The sequence below is a fragment of the Battus philenor genome, unplaced genomic scaffold (genome assembly GCF_028537555.1).
Source record: "Battus philenor isolate CCGP_79_NKW_IND1 unplaced genomic scaffold, ilBatPhil1.0.hap1 SCAF_30, whole genome shotgun sequence".
In the NCBI taxonomy this organism is placed as follows: Eukaryota; Metazoa; Arthropoda; class Insecta; order Lepidoptera; family Papilionidae; genus Battus; species Battus philenor.
The window spans coordinates 4,343,926-4,367,843 of record NW_027181694.1 but is presented as its reverse complement, the minus strand read 5'-3'; the positions used below and the strand labels follow the sequence as shown (position 1 = coordinate 4,367,843).

Genomic DNA, 23,918 nt, shown 5'->3' with positions numbered 1-23,918 from the left:
TGTTAAATCACTCAACACGTGTTCATCCCTCCACGGGGCATCTTCAGGAGTTACGTTACACCGATTAGTGCCAAACACAGAGACTCTGTGGACTTCCATATGGACTTCCGCAAAATAACGCCTGATTCCATTAAATAATCAAAAAAGTGTCTGTATCCAACTTTACTTTCAATGATAAAGTGAAGTGAACATTTTAATTCACTATCGAAACTAGATAAATTATCATGAAATCCTACTTACTAATTGCAGTGCCTCATTTTTTGTCACGACGTGTAGACCCCGTCAAGCCTTTCGTGAATGGCTACTGACCCACCTGGACGAGGGCTTACAATACCGAACTTAAATCTGAATACCGGTAAACCATATTTGAAATATCGGTATTAACACCGGTATTATTAAAAAAATACTAGTTATTTTTTTTACTTACCTCAGTTGTTAAATTGACTTGTTAACAAATCTAATATATAAAATTCTCGTGTCACGGTGTTCGAACTTGAACTCCTCCGAAACGGCTTGACCGATTTTTACCAAATTCAGTAGGTCTGAGAATCGGCTACTATCTATTTTCCATACCCATTAGTGATAAGGGTGGTCCGCCCCAAAAATTTTTTTTTTAATTTTTAGACAAAATTTTTAGTTTTTATTTTTTTATGATACAACATGAAAAAATACACACAACCTTAAATTTTTACCCCTCTACGATCAACCTTTATTTTTAATGTGTTAATTTAAAACTTTAGTTTTTGTTTGCAAAACAACGTTTGCGGGATCAGCTAGTAATCTATAAAATCCAGTGAATATCGTTCCGCAATGAGTAGGTATTATTTAATCTATTACATAGTAAGACGGAGTAGGTACAAAAAACGTGGAAGTAAAAAAAAGTACATATTAACTTGTATGTTACATTTTACAAATAACAGACTCGTATGGCATTATATAATTAAAGAAGCAAAAAATATATATAAATTGAAAGTATTTATGAAATGATATTAATAACCTGCGTTTTGTTTATTAAAGTATGCACTTAAAAAACATGAACAATCAATTGTTTCATCATCAAGCGAGGACTGAATTTTCGTATAAATTAAATTAGGTTTATTTTGTGCATAAATTTAATTTTTATTAACTAATGTAATATCAAAATACTGGTATTTAATACCGGACAAAAATCGTCCGGAATTCCGGTATCGTAAGCACTTACCTGGACTACTTCCAGAACCTTCGGTGTAGATGCTTTAGAGATGCGGTACTAAATGATGACGCTGCAAATTCCATGGTCTGTTTTCCACATCGACTCACTATTTCATAATCAAAACCAATTTTTTACCACTGTCTGTGCGAAATATTATAGTTTTGCAGTAACATGGATGAGGATGGATATAACCTCATACAAATGAAGTGGTCTATATCGACCTCTAGGGGTCTACGTCAGCGAAAAAAAATTTGGGGGTCCATGAAATAAAAATGGGTGTCCACGATAGTAGATCTCAACACATATACTTATAGTACTTATTTACTTACATCATACTATCTTATAATATCAAAACATTTACATTATTTATAAAAGTACCTATGAAGTAAAAAATTATTACATATGTTTATAAAATTGTGTAAGTTGTAGTTCGTATGGGCTTTGTGGTCGCAATACATTTTTATAACATAACATGTGTTTTTACTTTAAGTTTATAACACTAAACTTCACGACAGTTAGAAATTTACAGGAAATCAATATCAGGCAAGTAGGGGGTCTACCTAACTCGGAAAAACATGGCAAGGGGTCTACACAACAAAAAAGTTTGGGGAACTCTGATTTAGACGTAAGACACTCAATGCTTGACTAAGCCTCTTCAGAAGATTTACAATAGGGCCAGAATGAAATAGCCTTCATCTAGCGTCTTTCGACTGCTTAATATGATCGTCTGCTCACCTGGGCGTCTAGTGGATCCGTACTTTCCAATTCAGAGCCCTGAAGCCCTAGAATCTATGTTGTTTCCCGCGTTCCATTGCCTATGCTATTTCAACTTGCCGATCCGTTGTGCAGTTTGATTACTTTTTTTCGTCTATTCTCATTTCTGTTTCGATCTTGTAGAAATCCTGAACATAGCCCTCTCTTTTGGTCACAACGCGACTATGAAATGCCACGCATGAAGTGAGATGGTTTCACTGCTATATGTTATAACTGGTAACACATTGGTTGTATACTTTGTCATAAGTATTTAATGGAATCAGGCGTTACCTCGCGGAAGTCCATCCTAAGCAAGAAAAGGACCAATATTTAGCCACCTCCGCACATGCAGTGGTAGTCGTGCAATGAAATGCACCGCCCGCCAGCCCGCTGATAAATGTGCATGCGGCAAACAATGCGAATCACACAACCGCCACCACCAAATTACTCAACACGTGTTTCACCCCTCCACGGGGCATCTTCACGAGTTATGTTACACCGACTAGTGACAAACACAGAGTCTGTGTGCCGCATACGCATTTATCAGCGGGCTGGCCGGCGGTGCACTTTGTTGCACGACTACCACTGCATGTGCGAAAGTGGCTAAATATTGGTCCTTTTCTTACTTTGTCATAAGTCACTGGTTGATATTGAACGAAGTGTTGAATTTATTCATTGGTTTTGAAACTATATGTCATTCATGAAATCAGAGGTATTTTTACTCAGGAGAATAATTACATCTTTGTCGGTCGCTACGTGTTCGTTTCACGCATCGATAGGTATTGCTACACGATTATTATATTCAATTATTTATCAGAACGTATTAAATTTCTTATCGTCATTTCAAAATGTGAAAATATTAAGTAAAATATCAGGAATTATATTGGTAACAAATTATACATGAATTAACTTCGTTAATGATTGCGCCATGTTGATTATTGTTATCATTGACTTATGATTAGATTGGCGATGTACTGGGGACATATTAATCGCTTGAAATATAATATCGTATATCAGATATCAGATACCCACCCTGCCTGTTGCTATGTGATGGTATTTACATCACCACATTAACCAGCATTATCACCATCATTTCGTCAGCGAATATACGCCCACTACAACGCATGGGCTTTCCCCAAATATCACCACGATTCCTTGGGCTGCCTGGATCTAGCGTCTTCCTGCGACCCAAGCCGCGTTCACGGCTTGGGTTCGCCACTCGAGAACCTTTCGACCCCAACAGCTGGTGGTTGCAAAGAAGATATCCTTGTATTAAATGGATCTATATTCTAAACTTCTCGCAATTCGTGAAATTCAATAAGTGAATATGTGATAAACCTTTTGATGTACAGATGCAATGGAACTGTTTGCGAAAGACTCGAAGCTGCCGATAGAACTTCGCCCGTTGCATTATGACGTCAACAGCGTGATGCATTTCGGCGATCGGGAGTTTAGCAAGAATGGACACAGGACCATCATATTTAAGGTAAAATAATGGAAATGTTGTCAGCCTTAGGTGAGTACAAATCTCATGTAGCAAGCTGGCGAAATAGGCAGCCTAGAAGCTGAAGACCAAGTCAGTCTATGACAGGGTGTCTACCTCGCACGCTAAGCAGGTAGACAAGAGACGCTGGAGGCCTGGTAGAAACGTTACTCCGAGGGTTCAACGGTCAAGGTTACGAGAGCGTTTATACCAGATATCCGGAAGTCTTATTAGCTGGTATTAGGCTTCGTTTCATACTTGTACCAATTCCCACTGAAGACAGCCCTGCTCATGAGTGCGCTGCTCATCAAATACGGAGGAAGAAGTACTGTACCTGTTGCTGGACTGTCAGAAGTACAGCTGATGCAGGTACGTGGAGTCAGATGCAGTAAATAAAACCTCGGCGCGTTACCGAAGGCTCTCCGACGAGGCGCTTAGGCTGCATCTCCAAGTCCCCACGGACAAAATAGTACTGAAAGCTTTTTCCAGGAACAGCAGTTAATTGTACCCAAGCAAGGGAGTTAAAAAAGCAAACCACACATGAATCACTCCGGCTGCGACCGGCCCGGTGTACAATGATAACATGTACGTTATAAATAAGCATAAAAAAAATTATAGTTAGTTTAGTATCGTGTCGAAGTAATAAGATATAAGTGTGTCAAATGCCACCTGTTTAAGCAAAAGATGTCACAAACACAAATTAAGTAGTAAAATATTAACGTTAAGTAGATAAGTTTTTTTTTTAATGTATAAAATAGTGGAACGTGCTATTACATTTTCCATTCGAGTTATAGAAAGGAAATGCGTATAAAATAACAAATATACAGAAAAGTTAACATCGCAAAAAATTAATTTAGTAAATGAGGTGTAGAACCAAGATGCAAATAAGACCACTAACCAATAGCTTAGATATAAAAATAAGATGTAAAAAATAGAAATAAGATAAATATTTTAAAAAATTCCGGAGAATATATTTCCTTTTTTTTTAAAAAAAAAAACTCTACCAATAGACGGTAGAGGTCAAATGAGGCAAAAAAAGGTAAGATAACTGCAAACACCGGGACGAAGACCGGGTGACAATACAAGTTTCGTCTAGAGATGGGCAAATGTATCTCTGACAAAAAAAATCTTATATTTACATGTCTTAGATCTTGGGATATATATCAATCTTTTATATCTTTAACTCACTTGGCTCGGTACGGTTCAGAGAGATAATAAGGCAGCTAACACTATAAATATATCCTTTATATCTTCGGTTCTTTTAGCTCAGACTTGGAACTCAGTGATGCGGAATAAAACGAGGGAAATTAAAATAATGAAATCCATTAGAACTAATGATTTTGCTTCATACTGAACAAGCTTAGGACTGTCAATCTAAATAAACACTAAACCACTAAACACCTGTGTGTGTGATGTTGACGTTCCGAAAATCCGTAGGTTACATGCTAAAGCTATCCGTCTCTCTTTTACGTGTAAACTGCTACATAAGCCCATCTCTTTCTCTCTAACTCTGAACGAGCCGTAACTCGTTAAAAGTATAAAAATATTCCATCGAGCACTGATGCGAGTTCCGACACTCCGGACCCCTCCGTTCCGTGAACTCATTCCGACGAAGCTGTAAAAGCCGCAAGGCTAACAGCATTAACTTCTTTAGATACAATACAATACAATAAAGATATAGAGATACAATTGCAACACGCACGCGCTGGGGAATGATTAAATCTTTTGCAAAGATATATATCGATCTTGCCTTTAGCTAGCTAGCTAGCCATCTCTAGTTTCGTTCCATTAAGCCATTAGTCCGGATTTAAAAATAATAATGGCGGATGTTCGCCAAATGTGTGACACCTCAAGTAGAGTTTCCTTTTAGCTGGTTCTAGTGTCTTGTTAGGCTATAAAATATCTAGACTAGTGGACTTGGGAAAGTTAGCCTTTACCATTACACAGTAATTAAACTCGAGCTGCCACATTTCATTTTACTGGATTGTGAAACTGCTGACAAGGTAACGTCTGCTAGGACTGCCCTTCGATTTGAGTTTAGCATCTAGTTTCAAGAGTACCCAAGAGCAACGACCCGAGCATAAGCTGTTGCTTTAATAACTAACCTCAGAGAGACGCTAGCTGTACAAAAATCAACTTATGTCAACAAAAACTTTTTATTAAAACTATGTTAAAACAACTGTAGTGCTTTACATATAGAGAGCCATTTTAAATCTTACAAATGTCCTGATAGCACTGAGCCTTTTAGCTAAAGTTTTAGTTATCAAATTACAAAAAACATAACCTGTTCATCAAAATATATGTGTAATTTATACCAAATTTATTCACAGGATCACAAAGTCCGGCAAGATCGTAAAGGTTTATCCGATTTGGACTTGCGTAAAATAGAGATAGTCTACGGATCAGAGTGTCAGAAGCGAGACCGCCAGGAGAAGATAGATCTCTGCCAGAACTACCCGGGAGTTGCTAGAAGAAAACGTCAAGTAGATTTAAGTCTAAACGGTCCAAGTCTGCGAGTTAATAGAGATATCACTGCACCGCCGGATGACTATGTTCTTCGCGATGTTTTACACAATCTTACTCAACTAGCAATACAGGAAGATGTTAAAGAAGTTCTAGATAAAGTCCAGAAACTTTCAATACTAACGCTAAACAACGTAAGAAAGAAGAAACGATGCAACGAAACCGTATCTTACACTACATCCGACTCAACAGATGTTCTTGGAATATTAGATTTGGTAACAAATTATGCTAAATCAATCGAAAGACATGCGGAAGAAAATCCTATTGATTTTTGCGAAGAATCTAAATCCATAGATAAATATAAAACTAAGTGCGATATCAATACCACTCCGTTGAGAAACGCTAAACCTACTAGAATTGGAGAAGTCAGATATTCCACCCAACACAGACCCACCCACCGGTACTCTACAATAAAAATACATGGAGACGAAAGCATATACGATACTAAAATATACAGAACAAGTAACAACACAGACATAATTGATGCAGCTGTAAGAAAGAAGAGATCAATTGATAATGACATGAGGCTAGATGATCCAGTGAAGCAACAGAACGATACGGCAATGGAGGAAAAGTCTGAAGAACTTACTGAAACACTGCTAGAAACAACTGCTATGGATGAAAACACAAAGACATCAACACCAAAGATGAATGTCGATGTTTCAAAAGATTCTCATGGTAGACGACGCTTCCAGGATTTCAGGTGAGAGTGTAAATTTAGTTACACTTTTATGCATAAACACAATTTATTATATTTCAAAGAAAGTCTTTGTAAATTCAGTAATTAGCCTTAGTAGTAAAAGCTTATAAGGAATGAATTTACAGCTGTCTGTACTGTAGTTGCTGTCAAATATCTTGTCGTTGTGAACGTAATGGTAATATAGTATTAGCAACTCCTAAAAAAATTTGTGGGTACTTTTGCAAGTGTTTATTACATTAGGGTAATCTTGGAAAAGGTAGTAGTGTTTTTTATGGCCCCCGTTATTGGGGCCATCTCGTAGCTTTACCTTTGGGAAGGATAGGGTCGTTTTTATCTTTTTTTTCACTTTCTTTTTTATTTCCATACTCTTTTCTCATTCTGCTCATGATCCATCTTTCTTCTACTTACATTCTACAATTTCTATCTTTCTTTTCCTTACTTTCTACCGTTCATTCATAGAATCACTTCCTTCGCCTCGTTGTTTAACATCACAGGTTTTGTTATCTCATTTATTTACATAGTATATACTTATTAACCATTTTACATTTTTAATTTACTTATTATTACTATATATCACAGAATTACTGATTATTTATTTAATTGGTTTAACTATTTATTTATTTCTTTCTTTCTTTTCTATCGACCTGTATCTGTTTTGTTCATTTTCATTACCTTCACTACTATCCTCTTGCAACATTGGAAGAACGCTGACTTGTCGTTATTATCTGTCGTAAGTGAGGCGATGGTATCCTCACTTATATTTTTACTTAACCTGCTTTCGGAATCTTATCAAAGTCCTCGAGATGCGGGTCAATTGGCCACCAGATGCAAGGTAGTAGTGTTTCTCACAACTAATGCCGCTTTGAGAATGCTTGCGTCAGTATCGTGGACACAGTTCAACGAGTAAGGCGAGGCACAGTGGTAAAGATTGTTATTATTTTAGGAAAGCAGTATATACAGTCTATATAATATGATCAAAGAATGTAGGTTTTTGAGACTACACTCTTTTTTGTAGAGCTGAGTTTACAGTTAAAATGTCTCCGCCTAGAGACTGTAATAATATATAAAATTAATCCTTGTTGACATACTGGTACAGATTCCCTGCAGATTATCTACTGTCTTAACTTTATTTCTAGCGTTTACAAAAGAAAACCAAACGATGAAGCGCAAATGGATGAAGAATCCGATTTATCGATGGAAGTAAAACAAGAAGAAAGAACTAAGGTAACGAAGAAGAAAAATGCAATCACAACGAAGAAGACATTGAGCAATGTTCGGTAAATATTTTCCTTAATATATTTATGTCGGTGTGACCGCGTACTCAAATCGTAAAATTGTTTTTTATTAACAGCCGATAGACGCTCGCGGCAAGTTATAGGCCTTCTTTCAAAGTTCGCCACGATGACCGATCTTGGGCTCCTGCATCCTGTGACTTCCCGCGATCTTAATTATGCTATCAGTTCAACTAGTAGGGGGCTTACCCACGCCGCGTCTACCGGCACGTTGTCGTCACGCGAAAACCTTTCGGTCTCAACGGTAATTAGTTCCAAGTGCTACTTGAAGAACTGCTCTTCTGCGGAGCTCCTCATTTGATCTCGCAGCCATACACTCTAGATGATCTTTCAGCTTCTTATGAGGCCCGACGTAAGCGACCGCGCCTCGGGTCGGTATGTCATCACTGGGAAGACACACTGTTCAAAGATAGTCTTCAGACATTACGGTATTTTAAAGGATATCGCGTATATTTTGAAAATAAGTTACTGTAGGATATACACATATTTATATCGAATTCTCAAGATTCAGGGCAGTCATCAGTCAGGTTGATGTGGTGGGGCGCATATTTTGTTACCAGTTAATTGTTATAAAATAGCTATTGATGGTGGACAAATACCTTGTAAGCTTCTTGATAGGTATAAATATAGAATGCGTCAAGTATAAGAATATTCTCCAAAACTGAGGTATATCCCCCATAGATACATTTGGGGAAAACCTTGCAGTGGACGTCTATGGGCTATAACGAAGACGAGATAGTTACTAACTGTAGCATTTCTATAATACAATCTAAAAGTGATATAACATCCAATCTACTTCTTTATGAAGTATGGTATTATTTTTATGAACAAGTAGTCAAATCTTCTAGAAGCCAGCTATGCAAGGAATTTCTCCACGAAGTCAAATCAGGAACCATTAGATCTACAGACGAATGTAAGCAACCGGCATAGCCCAGCAGATTTGCAAGTGGAAGTGGCAGTGGTCAAGCTACAGCACCCAAGACTGATCGCCGTTGGATTCTTGCTGAGGTCGAAAGACGCTGAAAAGGAATAGATCCTTTAAGAAATCTATAGGAGAGGCCCGAGTGATATCATATGATTGAAATGATGATGATAAGAAATTCTCATGTTTTTTATTTGAATCTGGAATAGCGTATTAATTAAACTTTTTAGGGTTTTAATTAACAAAAAAAATAAGGGTTGATCGTAGAGGGGTGAAAATTTAAGGTTGTATGTATTTTTGTATGCTGTATCATAATAAAATAAAAACCAAAAAAGTTGTCTAAAAAATAAAAAAAATAATTTAGGGGTGAACCACTCTTATCACTTAGGGGTATGAAAAATAGATAGTAGCCGATTCTCAGACCTACTAAATACGCATATAAAATTTGGTAAAAATCGGTCAAGACGTTTCAGAGGAGTTCAAGTTCGAACACCGTGACACGAGAAATTTATATATTAGATTAAATTTTCGATTAACGCTAAAATAACACCAATCATTAAAGAAATAAAATCTCTTGTCATATTGCAAAAGAAATTTTTATTGTTCCAGATCAGACAAACACAAACCTGTTAGACCTGGAAAAAGCTTCAAGCCAACAACAGTTAAACTGTCGAAGGGGAATAAAGAATTCTATGCAGAGCGACGTTGGCCTAACAACGTTGTCAGATATGTCATCAAGAACCTTCCACAATGTGAGTTGTGACGAGTCTTGAAAATTATATGCCACTAATATATTATGGACCAGAGTTTCCTAAACTTTTTTGTGTCGTAGACCCCTTCCCATGTTTTTCGTGTTGGGTAGACCCCCTACTTACCTGATATTGATTTCCTATAAATTTCTAACTGTAGTGAAGTTTAGTGTTAAAAACTTAAAGTAAAAACACATTTATTAATTGAATTTAAATTAAAACTACTCAAAATAAAATTTTGTATCTGTTATGTAAAATATACGTAACATTAAATAAACAAATGTTTTACTTCATAGGTAATTTTATAAATAATGTAAATGTTTTGATATTATAAGATAGTATGATGTAAGTAAATAAGTACTATCAGTGTATGTGTTGAGATCCACTATCGTGGACTCCCATTTTCATTTCATGGACCCCCAAATTTTTTTTCGCTGACGTAGACCCCTTGCAGATTGTCAAAGACCCCTAGGGGTCGATATAGACCACTTTGGGAATCACTGTTATAGACGTTGATGAATAGAAAATTTTAGGAGTAGAAATAGGTTCTCTAAGTAAGCTAAGTCACTGTACGGAACGCAATAGCGTAACGTAATAACGTACTTGTTCTTTACTGACAGTATTACATAACCATTTTTGAATTCTACTGCAAGGCCTAGGCGTTCTCCAAAGATCTCCACGAAGACCGGTCTTGTGCTGCCCACATTCAACGACTTCTAGAGAACTTAATTATGTCCTTGTTCCACTTAACGTAAGTGGGGGTGGGGGGCATACCTATGCCAAGTCTACCGTCTCCTAGTCGCCACTCTAGAACGTTTCGGCCCAACGGCTATCGGTTGCCACTGCCAATTTAGACAAACAATTCTCCAAGCTATGAATAATGTTATAAAGAGTTCCTACGGCCGCGAAGCTTGTGAGTGGCTCTTTGTGACGGCATTTATCATTGCAGTCTTAAGACCACTTTTAAAGTAGCGAAGCACTAGGGCTCCCGGGGGAGCCTCGGCTCGGACCGCTACATAATACAATTTCACCTGATTGGTAAGCCGCCGAGCTCAAATGCCACCACGATGGACCTTGGCTTTGGTTGTCACTCCTCAACAATACCCGCTTACCATTCCAACACTAGATCGCCTGAGAGAGCCAAACCTCTGTTTGTTCTGTTTCTATTGCCTGGCTAATATCATCACTTCCACTGCGGTTAGTTGCGTTAGCGCTGGGAGAAGTGGCGGAAGACACTACAGCAAGGCTTCTATCTAATATAATATGAGGTTAGCGTCCCCTGTGATGTACAATCCGACCACGCTTCCGACGAGACCGGTTGGTTATATAATCGCGACGGTGTGCTGTGTAAAAGAACTCATGTATTTATTTATAAAAAAAAACTGTTCAGTATACACAAGTGTATAAATTATGCCACTCGGTCCCTATTTAAAATTACATGACAATGAAATTTCGCCATTCCATAAAAACAAAAAGGATGTATTTATGTATTTTTGTGTTAAAAAGTCAGTGAGTCTTTGTTGTACTGCATAAAGGTTCTCATATATTACACTATTATTGTGTATTATTAACAGTAGTTTTTAATAGAAATATCTTTAAAAAAAGCATCATATCATAATTCATTATAATAAAAATTTTATTGACATATGTCAACTTATTCTTGTGGTAGTGGGTATAGATGTTCTTGATAGATGGCGCTGTTTTAAAAATCCTAGTTTGATTAAATTTATAAGATTGATTTGTTTTATTTTTCTCAATAGATGATTTGGACGATGTGCGCCGGCGTCTAGGGGAAGTGAATAATATATTGAAATCTAAAACATGCGTTCGCATTAAAGAAATAACAGAAGCTGAAGCTAAAGCAAATAAGGATTATTTAGTGCTCGATGACAGCCCCAATTACGTCACCGGCAGAGTTGGCGGGAAACAGGTGAGTTATAAATTAGTGACCAAAAGTAACAAAGAAATTAAAATTAATATCTTATTCTCAGAAAAAAACGTACATATAAAAAAAAGTATATTGCATACACAATCGTTAAGTTTTGTTTAATTAAAAATTTCAGGGAGAGTGATAATTTTGACGCCATTTTATAAAATGATGTTTGTTACCAAAACTTATTTTATACGAGAGTAATTTTAAGATATTAAATAAAAACGTTATTTAGTAAATTACGGAATTTTTTCAAGTCACATACATTCTATTACTGAATCATGTCATGTGCTTATGGTTGGTAGTGTTTATAGTTGCATATTGCAAATACAGGTTTTTAAAAAAAAAACAGTTTTAACATCATGTGCAATAATACTTTAATTGTTGATTAACTTTTAAAAATGAAATACAAAATAATTATTGATATACAACATCGTCTTTCTGTAACCATAGAGGAACTATACTGGTGTACTGTAACTATTGCATTTATAACAAAATAATTTGGGTTACATGTTGAAAACAACGCCATCTCTTGTTGTTTGTTAATTGTTGGTTTAAGCTGACTTGTTTATTATTGGTAAAATTACTTACATCCTTATTTAAAAATAATACATTATGTGCAAGAATATTTAGTTTCTTTTAAATGAAGTAGCTTACAGTATTTAATATCTTACTTGTTATAAAAAAGTAAATATATAATACTTTTAGTTATTGTAATTTATTTCTTCCTTTTTTGTCTAAAGAAATTTTTCTTATTATCATAAATCTAGCAATTTTAGTACATAGGCTTAAAATGTTATACAAAATTTCAATCACACAAATATATCCTCGGTAGTATAGTGGTAAGTATCCCCGCCTGTCACGCGGGAGACCGGGGTTCGATTCCCCGCCGGGGAGACTTTTTGTTATAGTTTTTTTTTAAATTTTTAGTAATACATTATTAAAACTGTTGTACGTAATTCAGAATAACAATAAATTTTTATTTATTCGCTATAAGAAAAAAATCCTTCAGCGTTTATTATATAGGGGATTACCCTAGGGAACCACTAGTGTCAATACCACATTGTTGATCAGGTAAAAAACGTTTTCACACCTTTTTGTGGAACAACCTAAATATATGTATTATACTACCTGTAGTCAAGGTTGGTGACGACCTTTAGAAAGGGGTACACCTTGCAGTAAATTATTCTTGAATATATTTAGCTCATTTGTCAGCAAAAACAATTTGTGGCTTTGGACTTAATTTTCTATCACCTGTATAAAGTAATCACTCTGAAATATTTAACATAATTTTTTCTCCTGTTCGAATTCAAGCCAATAAGTTGTGGGACTACAGCTTGCAGAGACAGATGGTGAACAATAATTAGATCACACTCTATATATTGCTTTCCTAACATAATAACTCACTATCTATGTCTTATTCATATTATATTATCTCTTGTATATATCTCTTTTCTTACTATATTATCATTGAGTTATTTATTGTTCCGGGAACCATTGATTTTTAGACACGTACTATAAGAGGCGTCTCTAGCTCGTGTAGCACTCGTGTGCAATGAAACCCTGGCGCTCGCTAGGCCGACCCCCCCCCCTCCTCCCCGCTGCTATAACTATTGACTTTGCCGTCGTAACAAGAAAGTTTTTTCATATTCCAACAAGCTATTTTATAAGTAGGTATAGATCACAGTATGGTATTAATTACGGCCTTTCTTGTTATGACGGCGGAATAACATTTTTTTATGCAATATATTCCAAGACGATGCTCTTAGCTTTCTTAGCGCCGCGGCGCCCCCCAAGATGGCGGCGTCCGTGTGCATTGCACACCCTGCCCTACGAGTTAAGCCGTCCCTGTGTTTCTTGACAGCAAATCAAAAAAATCATTCACCCCTTTGAAGCTATTACACATATAACCAATCAAATAATTGTTTAAGTATGTTGTAAATTATAAATCCAAAGTTTAGTGCTATCCAATATCCTGGTAATCTTTCACGCGATTACCAAAAACAGCAAAGAGACACACCTTCCCTGCATTACATTGTTATACCATGCGGATGTCTGGTGCGGTGCCTGGAGCTGTACACCTGTATACCAGGTTTAAATATCCTCGTTACAGTGCATTGACCTTAACCGACCAGAAACCTTTCATTCATCTCATCACGACACACCAAATTATAAATGATCCACCCAATGCTGCTTTAAAAAAAAACGTTCCAGAAATAATAAAACGTTCACTCTTGACAGACTTAAATCTTCCAGAAAGTTCTAGAGAGATTTCGGTGTTATACCTACGACGACATGAATTAAAAAAAAAGAAAAACAAAAAAAAGAACATCACATTTACTTTGATTAAACATTTAAATATATTCCACATAATTTTTTTTAAATAATTTTTTTTAACTACCCATTTTATCCGATCTCCACTGGTCATTGATTTATTGGAATTCTATGTAGCGGTTTATCAGTGTGTGCAAGCTTTTAATATATTCATTAATCAGATAAAATCTTTAAGGTTTTTACACCCATTTACAATAATAAAAATGATCACTCTAATAAATGTTACATTAATTTTTTTTTTCTATTGGAATGCGACCGGATAATTATTGGCAGTTGTACAAAGTCTATAAAGACAGATATAAAAAAAATAAACTTCAATATGTAGTAATTCGAATTTTGAAATCGTTATTTTTACTATATTATTAATACGTTATTTATTATTTCTAAAATAACATACATGGGCTACATTCCTCCTTTCAAAGCCTTTACAACCCTATTGCTCAGTGTGCATATTTTAAAAGAATTGAGAAAAGACATCGTCTTCATACAAATTTAATCAAAATTGTCTTAACAAAATCGATTGTTTTCAACCCAGAATAGTAGCAACAATAATCTATTTATAAATCAATGTATGCCTAAAGCGAAACAGTTTTTCGATTTTCAAGAATTTTCTAGAAATGAAAGCGGTTAAACCGATGTGGTAAAAATTTAAAATAATTTTTTTCTACACCTAATTTGTAAAATGAGACATATATATATGAGTCACGCGTGAATAAAAGGGACAGATCTTTCATACCGGTATAGCGGTAAATGCCTTCATTTGACTTTAGTAAAAGGGTAACCACAAGCGTATAAATTTTACCATTTAGTAGGTTTTTGACACAGGTAGAGTATATAGAGGAATAATAAAAATGTTACTTTATTATCTAGTATTTTTGGTGAAATTAAGTGGTTGTAGACTTACATATTTATATGTGACTATTTTATATTATTTACTCATTTCCCTATCTAGTTTTTAAGAAATAGTAAATAAAGTAATGATAATAAATTAAAAAGCTATTTTAAAAATCGAATTGCTTAAAAAATAAGTTTAGGTGACTTATTTCAGTGATTACTTTATATTATGGTGATTAGAAATCGTTGTAAAACCGTTATATCTTTTTGGTGACAATTGAGCGATACGTTAATTGTTTTAGTGTTTATGCACTCATCACCTAAAACCCGATATATGACCTTTATATTGTGGATTTATTTTAACTTTTTTATTTAATTACATCTTCTGATTACACATTTTTTATTATTAATAAATGATGATTTACAACTTAGATCATTAATTCATTAGGATGTTTGTACGTATGTGTGTACCTTGCATTAATAAATGCTCAACGATTAACACAGTGTGATATGTATCCATATTATGATTTTTTTTGTAAAATGTAGTTTTTGTGGACGTGATATAAGTAAATAAAAAAACGGTTGTACGTAGAAACTAATCAAAAAAGTATAAATTAAATTTTCACTCCTGGCAACCCGATTCTAGAAACTTCATTGAATACAGATTTCTGATTGGTTACTCCGCGGAGCTCCAGAAAATTCGAACAGTTATTGGCGGAGAGTATAAATACAGGGTGAGCGCGTCACGTGATAGTTTGCGATCTACTGGCGCAGTAATAATTAGACGAAGTACTCGACATGGAAGCGATCGGTGTAGACTTGGGCACAACGAGTTCGTGCGTGGCGGTATGGAAGGATGGAGCTGTAGAAGTGGTGACGAATGAGCAGGGGAATAGGTTGACGCCGTCGTACGTTGCGTTTACTAGCCGGGAGCGTCTCATCGGTGAGGCAGCGCGAAACCAGGCGACTGCCAACGCGGCAAATACAATATTTGGCGCCAAACGTTTGATCGGACGTCGCTATGACGACGTGGCTGTTCAATTGGAACTGCGCCATTGGCCGTTCAAAGTCATCAACGACAACGGTAAGCCAAAAGTTGTAGTGTTTTATAAGAACAAAAGGAAAGTTTTTGCGCCGGAACAAATTAGTGCAATGATACTTTTCAGGATGAAGGAGGTAGCTGAGAGATTTTTGTGTAGAGAAGTCAGGGATGCGGTGATCACGGTCCCCGCGTACTTCAACGATAGTCAGAGACAAGCAACGAGGACAGCAGGGACTATCGCTGGTCTCAACGTTTTGAGGATCGTTAACGAACCCACTGCCGCCGCTCTGGCATACGGCCTGAACAGAAACGTCGAGGGCGAACGTAACGTTCTTGTTTACGACCTAGGAGGCGGCACCTTGGATGTTTCAGTCCTGACCATCTCAGAAGGACCTCTGTACGAAGTGAAGGCAACAGCTGGTAACACTCACTTAGGTGGGGAGGACTTCGATAATCGTCTTGCCACATATTTCGCTGAGGACTTCCGAAAACAATATGGCATAGAGATCCTTGGTGACGCAAAGGTGTTCCGAAGACTTAAAACAGCCGCGGAAAAGGCTAAAAAATTCCTCACCTCAGCATCCGAAGCCTCTGTTCATATTGATTCTCTTTACGACGACATAGACTACTCTGGGAGAATCAGCCGGTCTTTATTTGAGGAGCTCTGTTCAGATTTATTCATCGACACCTTGAAACCGCTGGAGCAAGCAATCAAAGATTCGAGGATAAGCAAGGAAGATATAAAGGACATTTTACTAGTCGGAGGCAGTACAAGAATACCAAAGATACGTAGTTTAGTGCAGCAGTTTTTTAATGGACATCCGTTATCTACCTCCATAAACCCTGATGAAGCTGTTGCTTGTGGCGCGGCGATTCAAGCGGCCATTCTATCCGGGCAAAAGCATGACGATATCAAAGACTTGCTACTAGTCGATGTGGTGCCGTTGTCTTTGGGCGTCGAAGCAGCTCGTGGTATCATGTTTAAAGTTATAGAAAGAAACACTCCGATACCGTGTCGTCAGACCAAAGATATAACAACATTAGAGGACTACCAAAGAAGCATGACCATAGAAGTGTTCGAAGGAGAACGAAGTTTGACGAGAGACAACAATCTACTTGGGGCTTTCGATCTGAATAACATACCACCAGCCCCACGCGGTGTGGCCAAAGCAGAAGTTACCTTTGATGTTGACGCGAATGGAATCTTAACAGTTTCAGCACGTGATAAGAGCACAGGCAACCATAACAGCATCATCGTCACAAACGAGCATCGGCTCAACCAGAAGGATATCAACAAGATGATAGCTGACGCAGAAGCTTATAGAGAAGAAGACGCGGAGAACAAGCGCTGCCTGGAAGTAAGAAATCAGTTGGAAAGCTATGTTTACAGTGTTAAACATACAGTCACAGAGAACATAGATAAATTATCAGTAAACGAAATATCCACGTTTACCAGAGAATGTAAAGAGGCTATTGAGTGGCTAGATATGAACCCTGACTGCCTGAGGGAAGAGTACGAGAGGAAGATGTCAGAACTCCTTAACCACTGGTCTAACATTATGAGGAGATTCTCCAACTCCCTTATGCACAGAGCAAAGAGACAAAAAAGTGAGAGTCAGACTGATATAGGGGAGAGTTCAACGGTCAATGAAAAAGAAATTGAAAAGTGAGATTTGACATTTTATTATGGGATTATTTTGATTTAATGCGCCGAAGTTGCGACAATATCTTCAGACTTTTCGGTAAGTTGTATTTTTTATTAACAATCCGTTAAAGAGCTTGTGCCATGATATCTTCGCAAGGTTTCTTATTCTCCATTTAACAACAGTTTCACTGATTGCATGAAATCGACCATTTATTTGTAAAGAAATCAGAAATATTTGCCTCTTGCAATGTTAGGATTCAATGACATTCATGCCTCCATTCCTGAAACTCATTTGGCGCCAAAACTAATTATTTAACTTTTTTAGTATTTGCCCGAATGCATTACATAAACCAAAATATTTTAAAACGACAGCCTTTTGATAATAAAAATTATATACAAACGTAAATGAGGTTATATTTTTTAAATTGATAGATATTAGTAATCTGTCAGAATTGGCGGTGGTGACATTAATCCCGTCAAAAATTATTGCGAATGGCCGCCGTCTAGACGAAAAATTACGTTCCGATATCTGTAAAATTTTTGGTCATTAACAATTCAACTTCATCGTTTATGTCTTAAATTGCTATTGGATATGTCACTGCTTTGGCTGTAAATCATTTTTGTGTTCATTTTGTAGTTCGGGAGTATGAAGAAATGTGCCATGGGATTGGAACATGAATTCCAATTGTTAAAGTGAAAATATTGTAAAATACCTTTACCACATTTGACGTATAGCACATATGGCGAAGATATATAATTGTTTTGGCACTTCCGAAGCTAAATTTAATGAAGATTCGAGTATTTCTAAATTTATTACATTTCGTATTTGTAAATACAAAATTTGTTTATATATGAGTATAAAGATTTGTTCACGACACAAACAAAAATGTTGTAAGATTAAATAAATACTTTTCTGTGCTTTTGTTTCATTTAACTACATAACCACTTATAACAATTTTAACTAGTTTTACTTTAAAAAGTAACAACTAATATAAACGTATTGACTCATCGTGATGTCTTAAAAACCGTAAGGCTTTTGGAAATTCGTAGTAATTTTTTTTTGCCAACTGAAGTAAAGCTTATATCGGATTATAACAATTTTCACTCGCCAGAAGGTTGAGATAGGGTTCAATATAACGAATCAATATTTTCAAATACTTTTAGGCGTAAAATTTGGTCGAGATATTGTTTTTGGAAGTTAAAATGACAAATACATTATTCGTTTGACAGCGTTGGATAGATCACTACGGGATCTTGTTGACATAAAACACACCGCATAGGTTGTACCAGCTTCTTCGCCAGGTCGCATTATGTTTCTTCTATTTGCTGCATTGTTTCCTGAGATAATTTTTTTTTTCTTGTAAACATTCATGTTGATCACATAGGACCTGTTCACGGCTAGTTTTAGTATCCGTACAGCTGAGCCGTGCTGTTACGAAAACTTACAAAGCTTTTCTATCGCACAGCAAAACTTCCAATCGAAGCATCGGCTAAGTTCGGTCCGGGGATTTTCTCCTCCTATAATCCTTTCAAGATATAGTTTATTCTTGCTTGGCATGTATAAATAAAACACAAGAAGACGAAAGATTGATTCCTCGCATTCATGTCAATAAGCTCCCACAGTGATCATATAACAGCCTTCATACGATGAATGAACAGTCGATTTTAACGGCATAATAACGAGTTAGAACAATGACAGACTACATATTTTTTATTTTAAAATATGTCGTTCACATTGAACAAGTTATATACTATGTACATACGATAAAGCTAATGTCAAGTGCTGCAATCGATATAGAACCTAAAAAATGTTACGTTTTAAAACAATCTATATTAAAATAAAATTTTATGTCAATTAAAATTTGAAAAGATGTAAACTAATGTAGATAATAATCTACTATCGCATTAATTAACACACTGATAATTTTTATCAAAAATATTGATTTAATTTTGATCATTCTAATCGTTTTACGGATAATTGTAATTAAGGAATTTTTAACCAAATCTAAAAGGTTACCAGTAGCAATTGCAATTATAATCAAACAATTGTTTTACAGATATGTAATTGTCTTAAAAATATAAATAAATTTATACCAAAATTGCCAAACTACACACATAGAGTTTGTCGCCGAAAATAGGTGCTCTCAAAAACTAATTAAGATTCATTCATAAAACGCGATACCATGGTATGCAGTTATTATACTAATTAAGATTTTATTTATTTACAGGAGATTGAAATCCACGTACTATTAGTTGGTTACTTAAAATTTACTTGTTAGTTGGTTACTTAAAACTTTAATCCTTAAATGCATTGCTTTTATTTATACTTTAAAAATATTTACCTTGCTGATAAGTACACTAAAATGTAGGGAGAAAAAGAAAAAAAATTGTATAGAATATTTATTATACTTATTTTTTAAAAACTTAAGTTATAGATACACCGTGCATTTACTTTTAAGTGTAGTACTCATTTTACGTTTAAGTAGTATTTTACAGTTTTACATCATTATGCATTTAAGGGGTAACTAACAACCTTACAATTTTAATGACCTATTTTATTTATTTATATATAAAATAACAATAACATTTCGACTAAACATGTCTAATGTTATAGACATGTGATGAATGATATATGGGTAGGTTTTGATATTAACGCCTCAGGCGAAGCCTTAGTGAACATATTAACATGTAATTAATACATTTACGATATCTCTAGATATATACAGGTAATTGATTAAATTTAAAAGGGGTGAATGTATATCTCATTCTGTCTCAATTTATCTGTATTTCGCCCTGTTCAAAAATTATAAATACTGTAATGATAATACAGTAAAAAAAAAACAGTTTCAATAAGTCTTCCTATTACTTATTGAAAATTTTTTCGTAGTAGTTGTTTAGTTCTATAATTTTCCTAGTAAAATGTTTATTTACAACGGGTCATAGACCTTAGACTTGAAGCTGAAAGACTCACGTCTACAGGTTTCTTCATTCTTGTTATAATCTCGCAATATAAACAAAAACATTAAAAATTTATTACGTCTATTTATTTCAAGTGCTTTTGATGTTTTTTATTAACATAAGATTGTTCTTTAAGAACTTCGGAGTAGTGGAGCTGTTCAAGGGAGGTCAACATCGACAGCACGCTGCCATGGTGGTGATGAGCATGCTGGGGTTCTACTTCGAGCCGTCCCGACACGATAGAGACAAGTACATCAGGGTTCATAACCGCCACATACGTCCTGGTAAGTGATATCGACATTCATCATATCATCCGATAGACTCCCCCCCCCAAGCTGGCAGTTTTCTAAATAGACTAAAAATGCCTCGTTTACTGACACGTGGTCGCCATTTGAAAACCTTTCGACCCCAACGGTCGTGGATATGCTCCGCCCACTGCCATTTCAGACGTGCTACGTCCTGAATTGATCTCTCGAAAGGGATTTAAATGGAGATTCGTGACTTAGGAGGATTTTTGTTATGCCTTTCGCTGCACACAAAAAACCCGACATTTCGTAAATTCAAAATGGCGACCGCGAAGCTTGTGGCGACTTTTCCAACCATTCACCAACCGCTTCGCCTGGCTCGCAGGGTATTTTGTATATGTAACTTCATTAAAAATTCTTTGAGATTTTTAAAGTAAAAAGAATAATCTGGCCAAATTTTATGCGTATAAGAGTTAATCCGTCTGTAGCCCTTTACCTTTAATAAAACGATTTCTCAATCCTTTGTGGGTAGAATTTTGGGAAATCCATTCTTACCTGACATCTACTCTACGAAAGTACGTATGGTTCAGAGGTATCGTGTTAAATCAGTATATTGGTGGTAAGTAGAGAGGAGCATAATATGTCCTTGACTAGAAAAGAACGACTTATATTTTCGAATTGTGGATGTGTATCACTCTTATATGTTTATCTCGTTTCGCTAAGTGCGGCTCAGAGAGAGAATAAGGCAGCTAACACTAAAATATGTCCAGTATTTCTTCGGCTCTATTAGCTCAGACTTGGAACTCAATAAGGTGGAATAAAATGTGTCAAATATTCCTTTTAAGCATTTTATCTCTTTGTCATGAAGCACAAAGCAAAAAAGCTAAAGGCCCGCGTGTGTGATGTTGTCGTCCCGAAAATCCGTAATTTACATCCTATAGCTATCCGTCTCTCTCTCTTTTACGTGTAAATTGCGATATAAGCCCGCCTCTTTCTCTCTAACTCTGAACGAGCCATAACTCGTTATAAGTATAAAGATATAGAGATATAAATATATATCTTTTGCTAAGATATATATCTTTTTTGTCTTTAGCTCGCGAGCGACCCATCTCCGGTGGCATGGTTGTGTTACTTCTAATCTACTATTCGTTTCTAAACTTTGCTCTTCTGTTACTTTTATAAATGGTAAATATAGAGTAAAACAAAAATTAAAACGCCTGTTTCTACGTTTCCCGTTTCTTTTTTATCTCACTTCCCTCATTTTTACTTTTTCCTCCAAGTTCATTTATGTAAGTTTTTCCACTGGAAAGTATATCATATGCTGGTGTACCGACAGATAAATTACATTACTTCGAGAAACTTCGCCCCGAGGCCACGCTTCCGCTGCCGTACGACTACAGCAGTGCCACGCAGCCCGCCTGGCAGTACTGGAGGCAGCTGGGCAGGAGTGGAATCTCCACTGTCGCCACATACAAGGACCAGGTGCGGTCCAACAAAGTGTTTACAGAATACCACAAAATAATAAATTTTCAACCATTTCTCGGTTTTATAATGAGGTCCGCTATACGTGAAAAAGCTTTGAAGGTTTGAACGTATAGCGTATGTATATGATACACCTTATACAAAATTCGATTGGTTTTAGAAATAATAATTTTTAAACGGTTTTATTTAGTTCGACCCGTACGGAATTTATTTGGATCAAAATTAGAAATTGAAGCACCTTCCCGTTGTCAGATTGATCTGAAATTTGGTACACATATTTAATTTAGATGACAATACAATATAATAAAATCAATAACATTATAAGTCTAAGATGGCCGCCGATACAAAATGGTGGATTACATATTTTTCCTTAACCCCCTCAATATGGGTATCAAATGAAAGGGCTACACTAGTAAAACACGATGATTATGTCAAAATTTAAAATTCAAGATGGACGCCGTTCCAATATGGCGGACTAGGTACATATTTTTCCACAACAATGTGCTATATATTAACACCATCTAAAGTTTTTTTCCTATAATCGATCATCCTATATTGTAAATATATCGCACATATAATTATTTTAGTGTGTTTAAAAACTGTGACGTCATTAACTTTGGTACATCATTGTATATTTTGGTTTTTAATTTCCCAGGATCCGGACGGTACAATTATGAAGTCCATGGGCCATAACCCCAACCTACTCTCCGACTCTGACATAGTCAAGATAAATAGCGTTTATGGCATCGAGTGTTTTAAATAAACATTAGATACAGAGCGACTAAAAAAAATCTTGGCAATAAAATAAAAAAAAATTGAACTGTTTTATTATTTTTTGATCATCGTCAAAATTAATTTGTTTTACTTTTATAGCTCATACGGTATAAGCTACACATATATCACAATTGTTAACGCACGGGAACGAATGCCATGCCTTGTGCAAAATCGATTCTCTTTGAATAAGAGAGTCATAGACCTGCTCCAAAGATATCTTTAGGGAGATACACCAAAATCGCAATGAATGGCAGAAAGATTGATGACCGCAGTGTGGTATTATGGTACATAGAGATCGCTGCTGTCCATCTTCTAGAAACTTGTTTGGAAGCAGTGGCAAACCTATATAAGCAATGCACATAATCTAAATTAAAAATGTAAATGTAAAAAGAAAAATGAAAAGAATGATAGATGAACAGAGCAAAAGGGAAAGAAAGCAGAAATGTAGCATGAAAGATAACAGACCGAAAGAGAAAGTAAAGTATGAAAGAAGAGAGAGAAAATAAAAAAAAATATGTGAAAAAAATAAATTGCCAATAAAGTCCCTGTCCCACCAAAGGGGTACGAGAGGCCTCCAACAACGTGGGCCATTTTAAAAAAAAAGCAATGCACAAATTGTGAAATATATAACATTAAATCCCTCGTATCGAACTTGCGACGAACGCGAGTACAAAAGCCTGCACTTGTGAATAATTGCCTTTGGTCCCCTTAGTCTCTAGGTGACTGCAGAGACGTGCTTTAAGAGCAAGGGGGATTTTTCTCCTTTAAGACTGGGCTTCGCGTACTTGCGGCTCGAACGCCTTTCCCGTTAGTTGCCTATAGTACGCGTACTTTAAAAATGCCGCGCAAGTTTGACAACGTCTAGCCCAGAGTTTCCTAAACTTTTTTGTGTCGTAGACCCCTTGCAAGTTGTCATAGACCCCTAGGGGTCGATATAGACCACTTTGGGAATCACTGGTCTAGCCGATTTGAAATTTTGCTCGTAGCCTGACTTAGTTCGCACGTTTGACAGCTCAGCACAGTTTTATTTATCTGTTGATGTCGTTGCTGTTATCCCGAG

At 36.0% G+C, this 23,918-nt stretch overlaps 1 protein-coding gene and 1 non-coding gene across 4 annotated transcripts in view; both read left to right on the top strand.

Annotated features, from left to right (window-relative positions):
- LOC137927359 (uncharacterized) overlaps positions 1 to 22,856 on the top strand; it is a 39,020-nt gene extending 16,164 nt beyond the window's left edge. Inside the window, exons 5-12 of one of the 3 annotated variants that reach the window (XM_068771154.1) lie at positions 3,298 to 3,431; positions 5,759 to 6,654; positions 7,788 to 7,928; positions 9,475 to 9,617; positions 11,375 to 11,544; positions 20,494 to 20,641; positions 21,939 to 22,084; positions 22,740 to 22,856. In XM_068771154.1, the coding sequence (XP_068627255.1) occupies positions 3,298 to 3,431; positions 5,759 to 6,654; positions 7,788 to 7,928; positions 9,475 to 9,617; positions 11,375 to 11,544; positions 20,494 to 20,641; positions 21,939 to 22,084; positions 22,740 to 22,847 (1,886 nt within the window). In that variant the 3' untranslated portion in view covers positions 22,848 to 22,856. Of the gene's footprint in view, positions 1 to 3,297; positions 3,432 to 5,758; positions 6,655 to 7,787; positions 7,929 to 9,474; positions 9,618 to 11,374; positions 11,545 to 15,452; positions 17,497 to 18,036; positions 18,265 to 20,493; positions 20,642 to 21,938; positions 22,085 to 22,739 lie in introns of those variants that run through there. The other 2 variants (XR_011107757.1, XR_011107756.1) reach the window with 2 other exon arrangements.
- TRNAD-GUC (transfer RNA aspartic acid (anticodon GUC)) lies at positions 12,370 to 12,441 on the top strand. Its single transcript has one exon. It is a non-coding gene; the product is annotated as a tRNA-Asp (tRNA).
- Positions 22,857 to 23,918: the final 1,062 nt, after the last annotated feature.